This window comes from Nelumbo lutea, chromosome 4, assembly GCF_056320005.1.
Source record: "Nelumbo lutea isolate HS-2025 chromosome 4, American lotus-T2T, whole genome shotgun sequence".
Classification (NCBI taxonomy): domain Eukaryota; kingdom Viridiplantae; phylum Streptophyta; class Magnoliopsida; order Proteales; family Nelumbonaceae; genus Nelumbo; species Nelumbo lutea.
This window is the reverse complement of record NC_142687.1, coordinates 32015832-32037429: the sequence shown is the minus strand read 5'-3', so window position 1 is coordinate 32037429 and position 21598 is coordinate 32015832. Positions and strand designations below refer to the sequence as shown.

At 39.6% G+C, this 21598-nt stretch overlaps 1 protein-coding gene across 1 annotated transcript; it reads right to left on the bottom strand.

The window, feature by feature from the left end:
• Positions 1-349: 349 nt before the first annotated feature.
• On the bottom strand, positions 350-21505 carry LOC148855014 (RNA polymerase II transcription elongation factor). The gene is made up of 4 exons (XM_088941623.1): positions 21201-21505; positions 20681-21042; positions 18290-18332; positions 350-1200 (listed from the first exon to the last, which is right to left on the bottom strand). The coding sequence occupies exons 1-4, from the start codon at positions 21319-21321 to the stop codon at positions 791-793; spliced, it is 936 nt and encodes a 311-aa protein (XP_088797749.1). The 5' UTR covers positions 21322-21505; the 3' UTR covers positions 350-790.
• Positions 21506-21598: the final 93 nt, after the last annotated feature.

Sequence of the window (21598 nt, the reverse complement as noted above, 5' to 3'; positions counted from 1 at the left end):
CTCCCACCTTATATTGAGAACATCTCCTAGTGATGCCTCATCATCTCCCGTACTTGCTATCGGGAGATGTTCCCCAATACAAGGTGAGGATGTGCTGTGGAGCATTGTTGGGCACAGATGTGAACTCTTAAAATTTAAATGATTAGGTTTAAGGCCCAAGGGGGACAACGGGGCAAGGATGGTGGACGTCCAGCATTTTTCTTGAGGGATCTCAACCCTTCTGCCAAAAATTTGCAACTTCGTCTTCCCAAAGGGCCTCTGAGTACTTTTTTTTGGTAGGCAAAAAGGTCCCCTCTTCTACTGTTCTACATGTTTTATGCAATCTTTGCGCTGATGATGATTCTCATGATGAATGTTGAAAGGATAACAATAATTCATGTAGAATGCTTAGTTCATTAACAATACTTTTCAGCTAAAATGAAGCCACAACTCAATTTCTATATACTCCGCCCCCCCCCTCCCCCCCCCCCAACTTGAATGAATTCCCACATTCATCTTGCAGACTAATGAAAAGAATGCGATTTTACACCACTATCATAGCTTTTACATGAAGTAAATAAACCTAACCACCAAGAACTCCTGGAGTCATCCTCCGAAAGGAAAAATCACTAAAGCACCCTACACAAATATTCCTGCATGATCCAAATATGCTCCCTAACATAGAGGAACACTTGCTTTTTCTATTTTTTCCTTTTGAGCGATTGCAGAGCACATTTTTGTTTTTGCTGCATCTTTAGACCTGTTATTTGGGGTGTTTAAATAAAAGTTAACCCCACCTTACTTTAATATTTCAGATAGAATTGACCGAATCTTCATCACTCGCTTCACTGTCACTACTACTGCTCCCACTCCCACTTCCACTCTCACTGCTGCTCTCACTGCTCCCACTTGAACTTGAAGTCTGCTCATCTCTTTCTTCAGCATTCACCTGAGCCCTCAAGGCCTCTGCGGCATTAGGGCCCTTTTCTGCCTCATCATCACTGACATCTACATCAGCGATCTCATCATCCGTGTCATTCTGGTTGATACCAAGCACAGTATTGATCATTTGTTCAGCAGCATTCCCCTTGTTAGATGTTCTCCCATCATCCTCATCATCAATGACAATATCCAGGTGCTCCTCCAGGTCTGGTGACTCACTCGGTGGATTTGGTGCAGCAGTTGGATAATCAGCCACTGTCCTTCCAGTAGGTCTTGTACCTGGTATATATTAACATCTTTAGATAAAAGTATAAAACTAAAAAATAAGGCAGTTCCAACAGAGGCCTTGAGGGAAAGAAATCATTAATTGATAGATTCCATCTGAGAAAAAGAAGAATACCCGGGGAAAGAAATTGTAGTGGATAACAGATGCTTATATCAAGAAAATAAGTTATGGTTAAGAACTGAAATATTAAAAGAACAAAACAGCTTTACATACTACCTAATTCTGATCCAAACATGGTTATTTACCCATCCAGTAGGATAAGTGTCTTGTACTGGTGGTGGTAATTTAGAGGTCATAGCTTGTTCCATGAATTCAAGGATGTGGAAGTCTATCAAACAAATCCTCAGCTATATCTTAGTTGAACTCAAGGTTTGAATATCCGATTGAAAAGTTCTGAGAGACAGTTTGTTGTCACCATCATCATATCATCTAAACCTTGTCCCAACTATATGGGAATGGGATCAGATACATTAGTCCTGTTTCGCCATTCCATTCTATTTGGTGCCAATGACTAGAAAAAAAAAAAAAAAAGTGCTTAGGGAGAAAAGTTAAATACTGACTTGGTGCTCATTTGGGAGGGCTTCATGCAGCAGCTTCTAGCTTTGCAAGGTGGGCCCCACACAGAAAGCCTAGAAGCTATGTTTGGTGAAAAACTTGGAATGCCCAAATATGCTTTCATTCAGCCAAGAGATAGACTTTTCAGTGAAGCTGGTTTTAGTAGCTTCTTCAAAGCAGCTCAGTGAAAGCTGCTCAAAGAAGCTTAGCTTGCTCCTTTTCCCTCAAGTGGTTCAAAAGATGATTAACTTGCTTCCAAATGTGTGGGGCATGATAATCAGATGATTTTTTCACATTTTTCTTTGGAGTATGAAATCCCCTTAGATTTCAGCAAATAAATAAGTGAATCGTTTTTTTTAATTGTTTACCTGAATGGCGTCTTCAGTCATTATTAGTTTGTACAGCATGCATCTTACAAAGCATCCTTGCATTTTTCAACTTGTATTGTTTCCAATGCATTCCAATTCATTACAAAAAGTTATCTAGTTGAGTCTTTATTTTCAATGACTAACAAGAAATATGAGAGTTAAGAGTCCAGTGGATAAGGCAGATCAGCAAACTTGATGGCTGACTCACTTGCTAAACAGGGGGTCTCTCGGGATTCTTTATTTTGGGCTACCTTGTAATTATGTTCTTCTGATTTTGTAATTATGTGATCAAGCTTAAAGGAAAGGCCACATCTTGTGCCTCTCCTTGGGTTGCCTGTAACTCTTATTTTCTGATTAATAAAATGCTTACTCATTTAAAAGAAAAAGTTATCTAGTTGAGTCAATTGCTGTGATTAATGCCTGTGAAGACAAAAGCATTTTGTCAAGAGCCAGGCAATATGTATCTTACAATGCCTGCTTACAATTTGTAATGGTTATGTCACCACAAGAGCACTCAAGGATCGTCCATGAAGATAGACAAGGCAACTAACTCAGATAATTTATTTTTTAATAATTGGAATACCTTGGAAGTTGGAAACAAATGGTGAAAACAATTTTATTTTGTCTACACGAGATGGTATGTCTAAGAAATAATACAAATCATGAGTTTTCTTACACGGCTATCTACAAGAACCTTTAACTTAGATAGCTACACCATGGGGAAGTTATAGCTTTGAACTACAAAACAAACTATTTGGATTCCTCATTGCCCATCAACAGCAAATACAATATGCATTCTCAAGGTACAAGGCTAGAAACAATTGCTTGTCCGTTTGCACAATTTGCACAATGTCATAATATGGTTGCCATTAGGCGGTTATATAACATCTGTAGCATTTGCTAATTACCAAATCACATGTTGACATAATACCATATACCACCACTGGAAGATTGATATTGGCCTATTGGGTAATTCAAACAATGGCTTTTGCTAGCTTTTCTCTTCTTTCTTAGTCATTACCATAGTATTATGAACTTACCCTCATGAGTCTGAGGCAGATGTAGAGGTGAACACAAACCAAGCATTTCACAAGCTATTTGAGCTCAGTTCATGAAAAGTTCAACTCGGCTTAGTTTAAATCGAACTTCAAGTAGAGCTCAAGCCCAATATGTAAGCTCATTTGCTAATCAAGCTTATATTATATAAAATATTTTTAAATATATATAATGATAAACAATTTTTTACATGTATAATTTTTGTTAATTTTATATGAATCTTGGCACACTATTGAGCTTGAACATACAAGCTTTTGATTCAAACCAAATTCAATCTCATGTCTCTACTGTAAATGAACTCGAGACTGAACTTGAACCTATACTTTTCTGTCTAGCCAAGCTCAAATAACCAGATATTCAGCTTGGCTTGGCTCGAATCCACCCCTAGCAAATGATAGCAAACCATGACCATGGGCCCATGACAAATGGTAATATTGTAAATTAATGCAAAAAATTCAAAACAAACACCTTAAGGGGTGGCATTAACCAATGTTTTAAAATGTGGAGACATGACATGAGGTGATCCACTACCTAGAGACAAGGTTCAAAGTATCGATACATTCCGATACGCCCAATTTGGCGTATCGGATTTTGTATCAACACGCTTTTATTTTTTTAGTTTTTTTCAAGCATGTTTAGGTTGGGGAGGGGAGGGGGTCAGTTGAAGGCTTGATTACCCCTTGAAACAGGTCTTACCTCGAAACTCCCCTTATTTTGCGTATCAGCGACTCACCAATATGATACATATCAGTCGATATGTATTGATACTTTGAATCTTGCCTAGAGGTGTAAGGAGTAATTCAGAACGCAAGAGGCATAAGTTTCCCGAGCACAAGGAGGCTTAAACCTCCTCAAGAGGAGGAAAAAAGGAGGATTTCATTTTTTTTTCACATGTGCCGCAGGGTGGGTTGAGGGGGTTCAAAAAGGATTAGAAAGAGAAGAAAGTCCATTTTCCATCTATCATTTTTTTATATAATTTTAGTATTATTTTATTAACAAGATAATGAAAACTATTACAGGCATCCCAAGGAAAGAACATATTACAAAGCAGATTTTCCCTATTAACCACTTGGTTTGGCAAGATACTTAAGAATCCCTTTCCAAACCGAACAACCCCATGTTGGTAACGGATCTTGAGACTTCCAATTTCCCCAATCCACCCCAAATTTTGAGGCAATTAAGGACCTCCACCAAGCGGACCTTTTTGCAGCATACCTCCAACACCATTTGCTCAACAAAGCCAAATTTACCACCTTCAACCTTCCTAGGCCCAAACCTCCCTCGGTCTTAGGAAGACATACTTGGTCTCAATTCACAAGATGCATTTTCTTCTCTTCTTCCCATCCTCTCTAGAGAATTTCTCTACAACCTCTCAAGTTTCTTTGCAATTTTAGATGGCATAGGAAACAGGGACATGAAGTAGGTAGGGAGGTTGGCAAGTGTACTTTTGATAAGGGTCACTCTCCCTCCTATAGACAAATATTTGGCCTTCCACGAGGCCAATTTTTTTCCTACTCTCTCAATGACTGGACCCCATATAGCAGAAGAATAACACTCAGCACCTAAAGAAAGGCCTAGTACTTCCCCGAAAGATAGTCCACCTAACAAGCCATCAATCTTGCATAGGATTCCAGATTTGGAACGGGGCTCACTGGAATGGTTTTGCTTGTATGGAGATTTACTTTAAGACCTAAGACTACTTCGAACCAGCAAAGGATTCCGAGTAATACTTCAAACTGGTCGGTTGAGGCATCAGGGAAACAGAGAGTATCATCAACAAACTGCAATAGCAAAACCTTCCCACAAGCCATTGGCTGCTGTCTTAAGGGAAAATTAGGACAGGAGCTCTGATATGCAAATAAAGGGCAGAGGGGAAAGGGGGTCCCCCTGTCTAAGACCCCTCGAACTTTCAAAAAACCCCGCAGATTGACTATTGATCAACGCTGAGAATTTGGAAGAGGACATACATACCTTGATCCAATTCCTCCATTTCTGACCAAAGTTCATTTTCTCAAGCACTTGATCCAAACACCTCCAATTTACATGGTCAAACGCTTTTTGTATATCCAGCTTTATTGTCAGGCTCGGAGATTCCTCCCTTAATCTTGAATCAATTAGCTCATTTGCAATAAGGACTGAATCAAGCATTTGTTTCCATAGGACAAAGGCAAACTGATTTTTAGAAATCACTCTACTTAACACTTGTTTCATCCTTATTGCCAGCACTTTTGCAAGAATTTTGTAGAAGCTATTCAAGAGGCTAGTGGGCCTAAAATCCCTAAGATTTATAGCCCCTTCCACTTTTTGGGATTCTTGACAGTATGGTCAGCCAGAATTAAGAGGAAGAGAAAGAGAAGAGAAGAGGAGAAGAAGATAAGAGAAGAGAGGAGGGAAGAAAGAAGGGTTTTGCAATGTAACAGTGCTGGCAGCGCCAACCTTTATTTTAATATATATAGGGCGGCAGAAATAACAAGGGAAAAGACCCTTGTACCCCTGAGTACAATAACAGACAACAAAAAGAAAAAACGAAATATAAAAACACTTTAATTAGCCAAACAGGCCCTAACATCAGCAACTAAATTATTTTAACATTATTTTAACACTCCCCCTCAAGTTGGAGCATAGATGTCAATCATGCCCAACTTGTCAGACAAATCTTTGTGCCGCACATGATGGAGACCTTTGGTGAAGATATCTGCAAGTTGTTCTTCTGAGCTGACATATGGTGTATACACTTCTCCATTTTCAAGTTTCTCTCTAATAAAATACTTGTCCACTTCAATGTGTTTCGTCCTATCATGCAGAACTAGATTAGCAGTAATATCGATGGTAGCTTTATTGTCACAGTAGAGTGACATAGGATTTCTTACTGCGAAACCCAATTCACCTAACAGATTTCTTATTCACATGATTTCCGCAACCCCATGAGCCATCGCTCTATACTCTGCTTCAACACTGGATCTAGCCACCACACTTTGTTTTTTGCTTCTCCACGTAACAAGGTTTCCTCCTACAAAGGCACAATACCCACTGGTAGACTTTCGGTCATTGACTGCTCCTGCCCAATCTGCATCGGTATATATTTCCACTTTTAAGTGATTGTGTTTCTGGAACAACAAACCAGCTCCAGGAAACTTCTTGAGATATCTCAAGATCCTCTCTGCAGCCTCAAAATGAGCTGTCCAAGGGTTGTGCATGAATTGACTAAGGACACCCACTGCATAGGCAATATCAGGCCTGGTAATAGACAAATACAAAAGTCTCCCCACGATTCTTTGGAACATCTTTACATCCTTCAAAACCTCTCCCTGACTGTCTCCCAGATGGTGATTAGGTTCAATAGGTGAATCAAATGGTTTTACCCCCAACTTGCTTGTATCTTCTAGTAGATCTAGTACATACTTCCATTGGGAAATAAACATACCCTTGTGAGAGCGGGCAACTTCAATTCCAAGAAAGCATCATAAGGGGCCTACATCCTTCACCTCAAATTTAGTGGCTAACAATTGTTTCAGTCTCCGGATTTCAGCCTCCCAATCTCCTGTGATCACTATGTCATCCACATACACAATAAGGGTTGCAAGTTTACCTTCATCTCTTTTCACAAATAGAGCATGATCTGACTGGCATTGTTTGAACCCCATTTGTTGAACTGCTAAATGAAACTTACTAAACCAAGCCCGAGGTGATTGTTTCAAACCATATAGAGATTTTTTTAACCTGCACACCTTTTATTCACTGCCTTTGGCACAGAAGCCTGGGGGTTGGGTCATGTACACTTCCTCTTCCAAGTCACAATTCAAGAAAGCATTTTTGATGTCCAATTGGTGAAGATCCCAGTCAAGATTTGCTACCAAGGAAAGAAGAATCTTGATAGAGTTCATTTTGGCTACTAGAGCAAAAGTCTCTGCATAGTCCACTCCATATACCTGTGTGAAGCCTCTTGCTACCAGTCTAGCCTTGTACCTTTCAACAGTTCCATCAGCCTTGTGTTTCACTGTGAACACCCACTTGCACCCCATTGGTTCCTTCCCTTCAGGAAGGTCTACCAACTCCCAAGTGCCATTTTTGTGTAAAGCATCAATTTCTTCCTACATTGCATCTGTCCATTCAGGTTTTGACAAAGCTTCTGCCACAGTCTTAGGAACGGAGACACTATCCACAAAAGAGAGAGAGGCACGATACGACAACGAAACATGCTCATAGGACACAAAATTAGAGATAGGATGATTAGTGGTACAAGACCTAACACCCTTCCTCTTAGCAATAGGAATATTAAGATCATTGGTGACAGGTGAATCAACATTTAAAGGAGCAGATATATCAATGGGAGCAAGTGTACCTGGCTGATGAGACGGATCTACCTCGGGTGAATCCAATGATGTTGGTTGCATAGTGTCAAGCTCCACGGCTCTTGAACTCTACTAGCTATGGCGACAATGAAAAACCCGGAATGGAAGAGGATGGGGTAAAGGAGGTAGTTGAATTTGAGTCGTCACCTGTTTCTCCTCAACCCTACTCTCCCCTTGAGGAGAAACCGAGAAAAAATGTTGATTCTCAAAGAATGAGACATCAATGGAAACATAGTACTTGCGAGCAATGAGATCATAGCAACGATACCCCTTTTGAGATAAAGGGTATCCAAGAAAAACACAAGGAATAGCTCGATGATCAAGCTTACCATGAGTAGGGGACAGGTTATGGACAAAACAACAACACCCGAAAACACACATCGAAATGGTGGACAGCGGGGCTGTAGGGAACAAGAGCTGATGTGGGGCCATATACTCTAGTAGCTGAGAGGGCAGCGATTGATGATATATGTCGCACACAAGACTACATCCATCCATAACTGTTTTGGCACATTCATATGAATCAATAAGCCACGAGCAACTTCAAGAAGGTGACCGTTCTTCAGTTCAGCCACACCATTTTGTTGGGGTGTCCTGGCACAAGAGCTTTGCCCACTCAAAACAAAAAACTTCGTGAGATCATTATGGAAATATTCCTCCGCGTTGTCCGACTGGAAGATATGGATTTCCGTTTGGAACTGAGTGAACACCATGCATTGAAAATCTTTCACAATTTGTGGCACTTCATCTCGAGATCGCATAAGGTAAACCCAAGTGTATCTAGAATAATCATCAATCAAGGTAACGAAGTACTTATAGCCAACCGCAGTAGGTAGAGTAACAGGGCCCCAAACATCAAAATAAACAATATGCAATAGAAGTTCAGATCTTTTATTTCGTAAAGGTAAAGAACTTCTACAATGCTTACTCAACTGACAAGTACACTATAACTGACTCACTGACAAGGACTCAAACAACTTTGGAAACATAACTTTTAACGACACAAAAGAAAAATGACCTAAACGACTATGCCATAAATAGGCTTGACTCTCACTTGACGAACTCGTGGACTCTGTCGCCACTAGACCAGCATTATTCTCCAACATGTAGAGACCATCCACCATGCTTCCTCTACCAATCGTCTTCCCCGAGGTCAAATCCTAAAACACACATGAAGACGGAAAAAAAGCGACTGAGCAGTTCAAGGAGTGAGTCAGACTACTAATAGATAGCAAATTAATAGGTAACTTCGGAACGTGCAGTACATTAGAAAGAGTAAGGCCAAGTGGGAGAGGTATGGTGCCTCGGCCAGCTATGGTAGAAAAAAAACCATCAATCAGTCTTACCTTATCTCTCCCAGATAAGTCTGAAACAAATTAGACTTACCGGTCATGTGATTTGATGCTCCGGAGTCAATAATCCAAGGAGAATCAGTAGTATGAGATGACACATGGAAGGCTGTGGCATTACCTGATGTAGACGCAAACGAGGTAGGAGTAGGCCCAGAATCCATCTGGCAGAGAGTCCTACCATACAATTCCAAATGTTCACAGAAGGAGTTGATAATATCTTCCTTAGGGTCAGAACTGGGATGTCTCTCCTGAGTTACCGAAGGACTAGTCTCTGTCGATGCCATATTAGCTGAGTTATAACTTTTTTGATTCTGCTGGCCTGGTTTCTTGCCCTGATCAGGTGCTGACTTCTTACCCAAATCCTGTGCCCATTTAGGTTTTCCATGAAGATCCCAACATGTATCTTTCGTGTGTCGTGTCTTCTAGCACTGAGTGCACCAAAGCTTTCTCTTATCATCTGATTTTTTTTAGGGTCGCCCTTTTTAAAAACACCTCCTACATTTGTATCTGAGTTTCCCCAGACAGCTAGGGCAACTGACTCCCCTTCTACGCCATTCATCACACTTCTTCTGCTTTCTTCTGACTGCACCAAGGCATAAACCTCCTGAACTGATGGCAAGTCTTTACTACCCAAGATCTGCACCCTGATGGACTCATAAGACGGATTCAGCCCTAGGAGGAAGGCAAACACTCGTTGCTGAGATACAAGTGACTTATAGGCCTTTGCATCTTCATCATACTTCCAATTCACATTCTGATAGTGATCAAGTTCTTTCCATATTGATGTCAAATCAGAATAGTACATCGAGAGACTCCTCTCCCCCTACTTGCAAGTAGAGGATTCAGCTTGTAGTTGATATATCTTGGCATAGTGTCTCTGCTCTGAATTGGTGGACTTCGCTTGTTCCCATATCTCACAAGCATTTTCAGCCCACATAAAAGTCTTCCTTACTTGTGGCAGCATTGAAACCAAGAGCCAAGACATCACCATACTGTTCTCTTGGTTCCACCTATCATACTCAGCATTTCCATACTTCGGCTCCTTCACTCTCCCATTGATGTATCCTATTTTCCCCCTAGCAGTGATGTAGATTTTTATTCCCCTAGACCACTCAAGGTAATTCAGACCATCAAAGGGAATAACAGCCAATGGGAAAGCTCATATCCATTCCCCCACTCACTCCATTGTGGCTCCTGAAATCTCGGAAGTAGCAGAATTCTCAGTCGACATGGTCAAACAGTAAATCAGTCCCAAACACCGGACTTAGGACCCCTCCTTACTCCACAAAACAATGCTCCACTCAGTTCACACCCACACACTTGGGTTTAACAACTAGGTTGAGCACAAACAGTACCAAATTCCGGACAAAACAGAGGTAATATTCGGCAGATTTTAGACCTGCATAGTTTTAACAGTCCCAATCTACCAGATTTCCAGAATGTCTAACAGCCACTAATCAGCAGGAGAGATCCTTCTTACTTATAGTCAAATCAAACCATTGAGAAGACAAGTCATCTTTGACCTACAGTTGTCTTAACACATGAACAGAATCACACGATCCAAAAAAAACAGGGGGTACACAGATTCGACAACATTCAGCCGCCCAGACTCATAGGGTTTTCAGTCCCGAATCAGATGACCAAGGAGGGTAAAGAAGAGAAAAACAGGGAGAACTGTACCAGTTGTAGCTGTTTTTTCAGTCCCAAATCAGATTTCTGTTCCGCCCAGGTTCTGCTAGTCTGTTCGATCTGCTCTCTTTAATCAGTATTCCCGCTCTGATACCATTTTGACAGTATGGCCTGCCAGAATTAGGAGGAAGAGAAGAGAAGAGAAGAGAAGAAGAGAAGGAGAGAAGAGGAGGGAAGAAAGAAGGGTTTTGCAAAGTAACAGTGTTGGCGGAGCCAGCCTTTATTTTAATATATATAAGGTGGCAGAAATAACAAGGGAAAAGACCCTTGTGCCCCTGAGTACAATAACAGACATAACAGAAAGAAAAAAGAAATAAAAACACTTTAATTAGCCAAACAGGCCCTAACATTAGCAACTAAATTATTTTAACAGGGATCAAAGAGATAAAGGTGGTGTTAAGACTTCTAATGCAAAGATGCATTTTTATGGAAGTCCAGGAACACCTTCAACAAATCAGACTAAATAAATTCCCAACATTTGATGTAAAATAAGTTAGACAAACCATCCAGCTCGGGAGATTTGTCCCCATCCAAACTCTGGATTGCTGACTTGATTTCTTCTTCTGAAAAAGGTCTCTCAAGAAGCTGATTTGATCTGAACTTAGTTGCTTGAAGGCTAACTCTGAAGGAAAAGGCCTCTTGCCCCAGGTTTCCTTATAGAGATTCTTATAGAAAGAGGTAGCTACGGATTTGATTTCAGCAACTGATTCCCCTACTCTATCCTCCCATTCCAGTTTACTGATTGAAGAAACTCTCACTCGGGCATTTGCCATTTTATGAAAGAAATGAGAGTTTCTATCACCTAGCCTTAGCCAGGTTACCTTGGCTCTGTGTCTCCATTTAATTTCTTCTTTCACAGTCACCTTGTCAAAGTTTGTTTTGGCCTGGATTCTCCTCATTCTCAACTCTTCCAAAATTGGACCCCCCTCTTCTGTCTTATCAATATCTGAAATAGTTTTCAAGTAAGTATTTTTCTCAGATGCGAAATCAGAACCTTTCTCTACCTTCCATTTTTTGACCTTTTCTTTGATTGCTCCCAATTTCTTCGCAAGGGTAAAAGAACTAGTACCCTCCACAAGGAAATCACTCCACACTGACTTCAGCATAGAGATAAAACCATCTTCTTCAAACCAAGAATTCTCAAACTTGAAAGGAGTCTTTACCTTTTCCCTGTCCCCACAAACTAGCCGAATTGGAGTATGATCTGAAACAGACCTAGAAAGGGCCAAGTGTTTAAAATCCAGAAAGATCTCCTCCCAGTTTGAGACAAGAAATCTGTCCAGTCTTACCAGAGTAGGAATCTCCTGATTATTTGTCCAGGTAAACTGTGCACCTACTAAGGGAAGGTCCAAAAGCTCAAATTTGTTTATGAATTCAGCAAACAGGCTCATCTCCCTTGTTCTTCTACTTCCTGAATTTCTTTCCTCAGAAGATAGGGTAGCATTGAAGTCACCTCCTATCACCAACGGACATGATAAAGAGCCTCTCATGTTAACCAATTCCTCCCAGAATAGATTCGGTAATCGAACTACTGAAGGACCATAGACATTAATTATCTGAAATTGATTCCCATCCAATAATTCCAGAATCACTGAGATTGAAAAACTCCCAACTTTAAAGGATATAAGTTGACAGACCATAGGATTCCAGAGTTGTCAATAATCCCCCAACACTTCCGATAGCTGCTTTTGCCCTCTATCTAACTTGGCCCTCCCCCCAAACACTCCTCACTACACCTGCCTCCAAAACTTCCAGCTTAGTTCTTGCAAAAGCATAATTTGTGACTTCTCGGAGTTCCACCACTACTACCCACCTTATCATTAAGCCCCCAGGTCAACCTCAACAATTCTCTGTTTCTTTTTGAAGAAGCCCCCCCCTCTTTTTCTAGCCGCCAGTTTTCCTCTTTCAGACAGAATCCTTTGTTCCACTTCTTCTATATATTTTAATGTTTCCGTTTCCGAACCTTCCAAAGAAATCCCCAAAAATTTACCCAACCCCAAAAGTTTTGAGGTAACCCAGGAGGAAGAAGATGACAAAGAATATTCCCTACAAGTGTCTATACAGAATCCAGTGTCATATCAAGTACATCATAACCTACTGGTTCGCTAGGCATGTACATGTATCTAGCTATCATTGTTATCTAAGTTCAACTAGAATTCCAGTAGTTTTTGAATTTGCTAGAGTATTATATAGTAAATTATAGATATGACACTGGATTCTGTATAGACACTTGTAGAGAATAATACTATATAATGGGTCAATAAAGCAACCCTTAGAGTGAGAGGGTTTTGTAGGGATTTTAGTCAGTTTTCAAGTCATTCTAACTATAGATATGAGTTGGTGAATGATTAGGAGCCTTCACACTATTGATGCTTAAGGTCCAAAATAATGTTGAAAAGGAGTACAACAAGATTGATTAAACATATGCCTTTTAGTTTCTTTTCTTTGGTAATTGATGCTTTAAAAACTCTTATTTGGTGTGATTCCACTTAAGGCTTTGCTAAGTTTGGAGCAATGGCAGATTTTAATACAGTTGCTTGTATTTTTCTTTTCTTTGTCAAGATTGGATTGGTGTTCAGTGAACTGCTTTATATTAAAAAGAACGCATTGGATAGATACCCAGGCATTGATAAGGATGGAAATAAAAAGGCCATTACCCAATGTTGGTCCTAGCTATCTTGGGTCTTGGGAGGGGTGGACTGGGCCCTAACCATAATATTTTGCCCAAAGTGACACCCTTTCAAACTTGAACCTGAATTCTCATGTTTTTCAGCCAGAGATTTTACCAGTACACCAAGCAATGGCCCCTATTGAGAAGGAATGTAATTTACCATTTAGAAATGTAGAAAAGGGTAACTTTATTCTTGTTTGTTCTTTTGTTAGGCAGTATTGGGTAATCAGGTTTGACTCTCAAAGCACACTTCCATTTGGTTCCCTGGAGGGCCACCTTACTAATCGCTGCTTCTGCCACTGTGCAGTCAGTCCATCCTGCTTGGCCCACCTGTTTAGTTTCATATGCTACAGCAGTCAAGGTTGACTGACTTCTTTATATGCTTTTTTTTTTCGTCTTCATGGAGCTACACAACCTGGGGGGTAGCCCATCCCCCACTCCCTTAACCCCCCAACCCTGGTGGCAGAGGGGTTTGATCCCAGTTATCTGCTACAACGAGTCAGAGATCCTACCAACTACTGTAACTAAAGTGAAGCATATAAATGCCCCACTTATCTAGCAAGAAAACAACTGCTATAACATCATGATAGAAAACTACTGCACATGCTACTTGATTAAGGAAAAGAGGTGTGACGCCTCCATCTTATTTTTCTATCTTTTCCTAATTATTTATTTATTTGGATAAGTAACCATGTTGGTTTTTTTTTGATAAATGATTAAATTTTATTCAATAAAATCAATAAGATATTACAATACAGCCTTTCCAAAGGAGGGGCATGAGCTGGTACCTCCCCACAATAGCAACAATGTACTACCTCAGACTAGTAACAAAAAAATTTACAAAGCTGCCCAGAATAACTGTTCCCTTGATACCCCTTGTTTAGCTAACCCATCTGCTATGGTGTTAGCTGTTCTACCCACCCACTGAAAAATAACATTCATGTTCCTTGAGAACCATTTAGCTTTCCTCATAATACCCCTGTAGCACCAGATCACTGAATCTGGATTTTTTAGCCAACCCACAACAACTATGGAGTCTCCTTCAATTATCAAATTTTGAACACCTAACTGATCCGCAACCTGAATGCCTTGTACTGCCGCTAGGAGCTCAGCTTTGATAGAGTCTCCTATACCCACAGAGCCTGAGAACAAAGCTAAAATGTTACTATCTTTATCTCTCAGCACCCCACCAATCCCTGAAGGCCCCAGATTTCCTTGGCTGCTACCATCAAAATTCAGCTTTGTCCAGTCTTCTGAAGGGGGTACCCAAACATCTGGTACCCTGTTCTTTCTGTTACTACTACTAGCCACAGCCCTCCAGTTCCTCCACATGTCATCAAAGGAATATAATTCGAAGGAATCTAATGATCTCAGCCAGTGGATTGCCCTGGTCAAAATACAATCCTTTACATTCTGAGCATTGATCTCCTTCTCTTGGAATATCCTCGCATTTCTTTCTTCCCAAATTGTTCACGGAGCAGCAGCTCTAATGCTCCTCCACATTCTTTTACCGGTTTTTGTGGGCCACACAAAGAAGGAAGGATCAAAGATCTGATCTATGGCTGTGGTCATATTCCATCTGCAACCAAACAAAGCAAAGATCCAACCCCAAATAGCAATATAAAAAGGACAGGTTAAAAGTAAGTAAGAGAAATCCTCACCAATAGCCCTGCAAAGTACACACCAATTAGGAGACAAACACATAGAAGGCCATCTCTTCTGTAGTATAGAAAACCTCCCAACAGAACATAATATTTTTAGGAGGTACAGGTTTAGACCAAATCTCCTTAGCTGGGAAGACCACTTGTCCCGAGGGAGAGCAAAGGGACTTAAAAAAGGAAGCACACGTGAAGTAACCTTTTGGGTTTGGAGACCAAAGTCTCACACCAGAACTAGAAAGGTCCAGAAAAACACTTCCAAGCAGTGGCAACATGTCTGAAACACAAGAGAGTTCATGATCCCTCAAACACCTACAAAACCCAAAGTCCCAACTTGAGTAAGATGGAGAATTAGATGTTGGAAGAAAATGAGAAATTGTTTTACCCTTGTAACAAGAAATGGAATAGAAAGAAGGGAAACTGTCCTTAAGGGCAGAATTGCCCACCCAGATGTCTTCCCAGACCAAAACAGAAGTACCAGAATTGACATCATACCTGATACAGTTGAGGAAAAGATGAAGAATATTCTGAATTGCTTTCCAAGGAGTTGCCAGAGTGGCTCGACGCGATACACCAGCATCCCATCCATTGCCCAAACTGCCATGTATGCTAGCTATCACCTCATGCCATAGTTCTCTTGTTCTAAGGACCATCTCCACAAAGATTTTCCTAGGAGTGCTTTATTCTTCAAAACTAAATTCCCCAGTCCCAATCCACCCTCCTCTTTCCTCGTACACACTATTCCCCAATTTATTAAGTGATCCTTTTTTTCCTCCCTTGGCTCCCAAAGAAAATTTCTCATTAATTTCTCTAGTTGCTTGGCTTCCCTGACCGGAATCCTAAACACAGAAATAATAAATTGACAGATTTGCCAAGGAAGCCCTCAGTAAGGTAACTGAAGAAATATAGTTCCTTTTCCACGAGGCTAACTTTTTCTCAAACTTTTCTAAAACCGGGGCCCAAGATGTGCTCTCCTTAGGGTTGGCTCCAAGAGGAAGACCTTGTAAAGGCCAATAGGAAATAGGACAACCTAAAGACTCAGCCACCGACTCAAGGGTCCTCTCATCCAGATTCACTCCCACCACACAGCTCTTTTCCAAATTTATTTTCAGATTTGATAATCTCTTAAAGCACTCTATCAAAGACTTGAGATTACTTACTGTTCTCTATCAACCCCTTCACAAAAGATTATTAGGTCATCAGCAAACTGTAAGTGGATCACCCTAATCTCGTTCCTTCCTATCCTCCAACCTCTCACTACACCTTCCCTGTTTGCCTTAGAGATCAAGCTACTAAAAACATCTGCAACTAGGGTAAAAAGAAAAGGGGAAAGGGGGTCACCTTGCCTTAAACCTCTAAGAGCTAGGAAAAGATCCTTGACTACCCCATTAACCAAAACCGAAAAATGGCAAGAACTTATGCATCCCTTTATCCAATTACACCATCTGACTCCAAAACCACAACACCCTAGGATTTCTAATAAGAAGCTCCAATCCACCAGATCATAGGCCTTTTTCTAAATCCAGCTTACAAAAAAACCCTTGCTTTTTGGACTTTCTCATATCCTTCACACATTCGCTATTAGAATCCGATCGATTATTTGTCTCCCTTGCACAAAAGCTCCTTGTGCTTGACTAATGATGGAGGGTAGCACTACTTTAATCCTCAATGATAACACTTTAGCCAAGATTTTGTAAATCCTAGTTACCAAACTAATCGGCTTAAAATCTTTATGGGTTTTTGCTTCTTTTTTCTTAGGGATTAGAGCTATGAAAGTGGCATTAACTCTAGGGCTTACTTTGCTATTAACTTCAAATTCCTTAAACACAACACAAAGGTCTTCTCTTACCACATTCCAGCAATCTTGATAGAAAGCCATGTGAAGCCATCTGGTCCAAGGGCTTTGGATCTATCCATTGAAAACACTGCATGACTAATTTCTTCTTCTTCAAAAATCCTCTCTAACCATCTTGCTTGCTCTTCAAACAGCCTGGGCCAATCTAGACCTTCCAACCTTGGTCTATTATTCAGAGGCTTCCCTACAATTGATTTAAAATGATCCACCAACACTTTTGCTATCTCATCTTGATTTGTGACTTCCTCCCCATCCACTTCTAATTTGGCCACATAATTTTTTCTTCTCCTCCCATTAGCCAACACATGGAAAAATTTTGTATCCCCTTCTTTGATCCATTTGTGTCTTGACTTTTGCCTCCATGAGATCTCTTCTCTAAGGAGAACTTCTTCCAGTTCCTTTTTTAACCTACCTCTCAACAACCTTTTTGCTCATTCATACCTCCTTGGGATTCTTTGGAGTCTAGTTCATCAATCCTAGACATCAAAGAAATCTTTTGATCTTCTACCCTTCCAAAACGCTCCCGATTGCACTCTTTAATCCTTGCTCTTAGTCTCTTTAACTTTTTGTGGAACCTTACACCTTTCCACTTAACCCCTCTCAAATCTTCATTCCATCACTCCCCAACCCTTCGTTCAAAATTTGGATGGGTTAGCCACATGCTCTCAAACCTAAAAGGTCAAGGGCCAAAGCCTAGAACATCTTGACCTAATAGTACAGGGCAGTGATCAGATGTAACTCTAGGAAGGGTTTTAGCCACCGAGTTGGTTTCATTAAGAAACTCCATAGTATCCAAAAAACCTAGCTAGCAGGCCAAGAGAATACAAAGCCAGCAATTCTCTATTTATTCATTATTACATTTTTGAGGGATTTTATCATCCTAAAGGTATCCTACATCAGAGGTTTCTTTGACAGCAATTTGAATAGTATATTCTGTTGAATCTGTTCATCTTTTCAATTTTGCTTCGTAAGTGTCAACCCTTAAAGTCACTGTTTGCAATTAAAAAAAAAGTGTCAACCCTTAAATTTCACCATTTGCAATTAAAAGAAAAATGTCAACCCTTAAAGAAGAGGATTTTTTTTATAATTGAAAAGAGGATGTAATAATGTTATATTCTACAATATAAACCTTACCCAATCAACTTATTGGTTAGATCAGAAATGTCATAAAGCCAGACGAGCATAAAAGACAAAATGGAAAAAGAACTTGTTTACTGAATAAAAGAAAAAAAAATTTATGGCTATGTAGGGGCATTGAGATACAATACAGCTGGATGAAAAGGATTGCTAATTCTTTTGCAGATGGCTTGGCCAACCAAGGGGTGAATAGGGAGGCTATTTTTTGGGCTAATTTTTAATCTCCTTTCATTGTAATTTGTTGATGGGGAGATAAGACTCTTTATCTCCCCCTTATTGTACTTAAAGCTTCATAAATCTTAATAAAGTTTCTGTTATTGATAAAAAAAAAACTTGTTTACTGAATAAAAAATGTCAATAAAGAAGCATATCAGCAATAGAAGACAAACCTGGGCTCTCTGAGTCACCAATGTCAATTCGTTCCACCTCAACCTGTATCATCATGGCACAACAAAAGAATTTCTAATTATCAGTGCACAAACCGGGACTCAGGAGATGTATTTTACAACAAATACAGACATAAGATACTGATAAAAAATACTAAGATGAGATCATGGCATCTAACAAGCAAAATAGATATGCACTGTTTTTGTTTTTTTTTTTTTTTTTGATAAATAAATAGATATGCACTGTTTGACCATCAACAAGATTAGCAGGCATTTCTAAATTCCTAATTCCAAGATCAAGCAAATTAGTAAAATCTCAACACAAGTGTTTGGGTTATCCATGCATCACATGCTGTAAATATACAATTAAGCAAGCACCTATGGGAGTAACAAAAAACAAAATCTAGGTTTTTATGTTTAATGGCAGCTTCTATGTTTTCTCTTTTCCCTTTTATGGGCACTAGTACATGCCTAGATGTGTACAGATACCACATTACAAAATAAGAATGCTACAAGTCATAACATTGGCTTCTGCATACTCGGGTCACATGTTAATAAAGCTACATGAGGTGAGAATATAGATAAACTTCTTCAAATATATATAAATAAATACACACACATAAAAACCTAGAAATAAGTTAATAAGTAGAGAAACATCATAGTAAGACTTAAACACGAGAATGGATTAATATACAAGAATTTCTATGCTTCTTTTACAGTCTTTTGGGAAAATCAAACACCAAATCAAGCTTATTCTGGCTTATGTTTTGATGGTCATAATGAAAATATAGAAACTGAGAAGCTGTCATCTATGGACCACATATAGCAGATAACCAGGATACCAGTAAATGGTACATGCATAAGAAAGCTGGCAAGGACCTCAAAAGTTGCATGAATTAGTATCTATCAAAGGCCACTTCTATGTAGAAATGGATCCTAGAAGCACCACTGAATTTCCTTGAAAGTATTGTATGAGATGAGAGTATGACATAAGAAAGGGTATGTTGGGGAAAAAATAATTGCCATGGTCCATCAGGAAAGCATTAATACGTTAAGAAGTTTTTTTTTTTGATAATTAATACGTTAAGAAGTTCTACAAACCTATTTTTTATTCTTCTCCTTTATACATTTTTTTTTTTGGATGGTGGGATGAGAGATAAAGTAATTTTCACTGGCAATGGTCTATAGTGAAAATTACATTTAGAGCTTGTCTTTTCATGAAGTGCATGCAGCAAATATTCAGGTACCTGTAATTGGTACATGGCTACATGCACAGGGCATTGAAAAAGGGTCAACCCTAAAAATAATTACAAAGTAACATGTAGAAATGTCTATTATGGATTGGAACAGTGTAGATAAGGATACAAGAGGCACCATTGCTAGTGCCCACTAAGAACAAGATGAAGTTATGCCCTCTATAATTGCATGTTTGGGAAAGAATAAGCTTGGTCCAACAGGATAGCCACTGAGAATGACACCATATCTGTAATTGAGTACCAGCAAGAAGGAACATGCAAAGTCATTGCTGAAACAAAAGTATATGCAATTTTGGCCTTCAGCCTTATCATTTTGCTCATTATCGATGTTGATTGTTTTGTTCTAAATTACCAATTAGTAACTCAAATAGGAAAGAGGTCATTTTAAAATCAAAACCTTATTTTTAGCATGCACTTGGCTTGATCACTCTTCACATGATTGGTATCAATGTTTTTTATTTTTAAAATCCCCCTTTAACAGTAATCAATTGGATTTACCACCTCACAAAGCAATGTCTTCATTTGTAAATTGAAACTCCATGCTTAGTATGAACATGCATAGTGTTTATCTCCCACTTCTGTGCTTTAAACTAATTCAGCTCCTTTGTTCCGAGGGATACCAAGCCCAAAAACAATTATATAAAAATGCACTAAGGTAAAACACAAGTAAAAGTTCATTCTATCTGTTGTTCATGAAAGTATTCACAAAGTTTGGAAGGGGGTGAGGGAGTTGCTACAGATAATAATATAAAATAACGGTAAGCAGCAATATGCTTTTTACTTAATCTAGCATAGTTTTTTTTTTTTCTTTTTGGTTGATCTAGACTAGAAGCACTTTCAACAGAACAGAAGGTACTCTGCTGCAAGACTTTGGGATGTATCTGCAAGTTGAGAAAATGTTAAACAAATGCAATAAAACCATTCCTCAGGTTTTTACTTAAATATGTTTTCCACTCGAAAGTAACTTTGCAACTAAAATAGACAACGGTACTGAACTCAATCTAATCCCAATTCTTAAATTTAAATGACATCTGTAAACACTTCAGAATTTGTAAACGATCCTAAATTTTTTGTTTCAATAGATAAAATTTCAAAAGCAAAACCAAAAGGAAAAAGGTTCTTAAGATCCATTATTCACCTGTACCGGGGGAGCTATATTTTTATTCATAGGCTGTGATTTTGTCGACTTTCCAAGCGGAGGAGAACGAGATTCCACGGATGGTCCTACTGAAGCGGCTGCGGACACAGCAGCTACAGACTCTCCGGGTTGTCGTAGATGCCTCAACCGCTTCACTGCCCGGTGCAGCCTCTCTAATCGGAATGTCTCGCCGTCAAAGAACAGTACTCCATCGTTGTCCTTGCAAACCTCGCTGCTGCCCTCAAAGGTCACTTTGGGTTTTCCAGGTTGATTGTTATGAAATTCTACAGTGACTCTATTTTCCTTGTTCTTGTGGAGTGATCCAGGCTGAGTCTTATCGATTGATGCCGGCTTAAATTCATCTGGATCATTTAAAGAACAGAAATAGAGGAATTGTCATCCGGCATATTGTAATAACATCGGGATAAATGAAGAAACTCATTTGGAATTACAATACGGTAATTTTTTTTCCTGGTAATCTGTAAAGGTTCAATTTTTTGCGTTTCTATGAATCACTTACATCGTAAAGTGCAGAACTTGGTAGATGAATGATCTCTAAAAGATGAACCTAGGGTCAGGTTATACCACCGATCTGGCTGAGGAGCATTGCTTGGTTCGTCTTTGTTGTTAATGTTCGCCATTTTCTTGGGCGAATCCCAAGAGTTATCGATTCATGGTGATGCCAGACAGACAAATAAACCCTAGAAATCCAGGGTTTTGAAAACGAGAGAGGCAAAGAGTTTCAGAGAGCCAGGGGCCAGGGACGAACTCAATGCCCCCATGTTGAGCCGTTGAGGTTGGATAAAGATAATGCGAGGTCTAGCTATTATGCGCCAGTGGGTGTTTTTTCTCAATTAAGTGACAACATCCAATATGTCAACCAGAGCAGAAGTCGAACGCACGGCGAGTGGCGAGTGG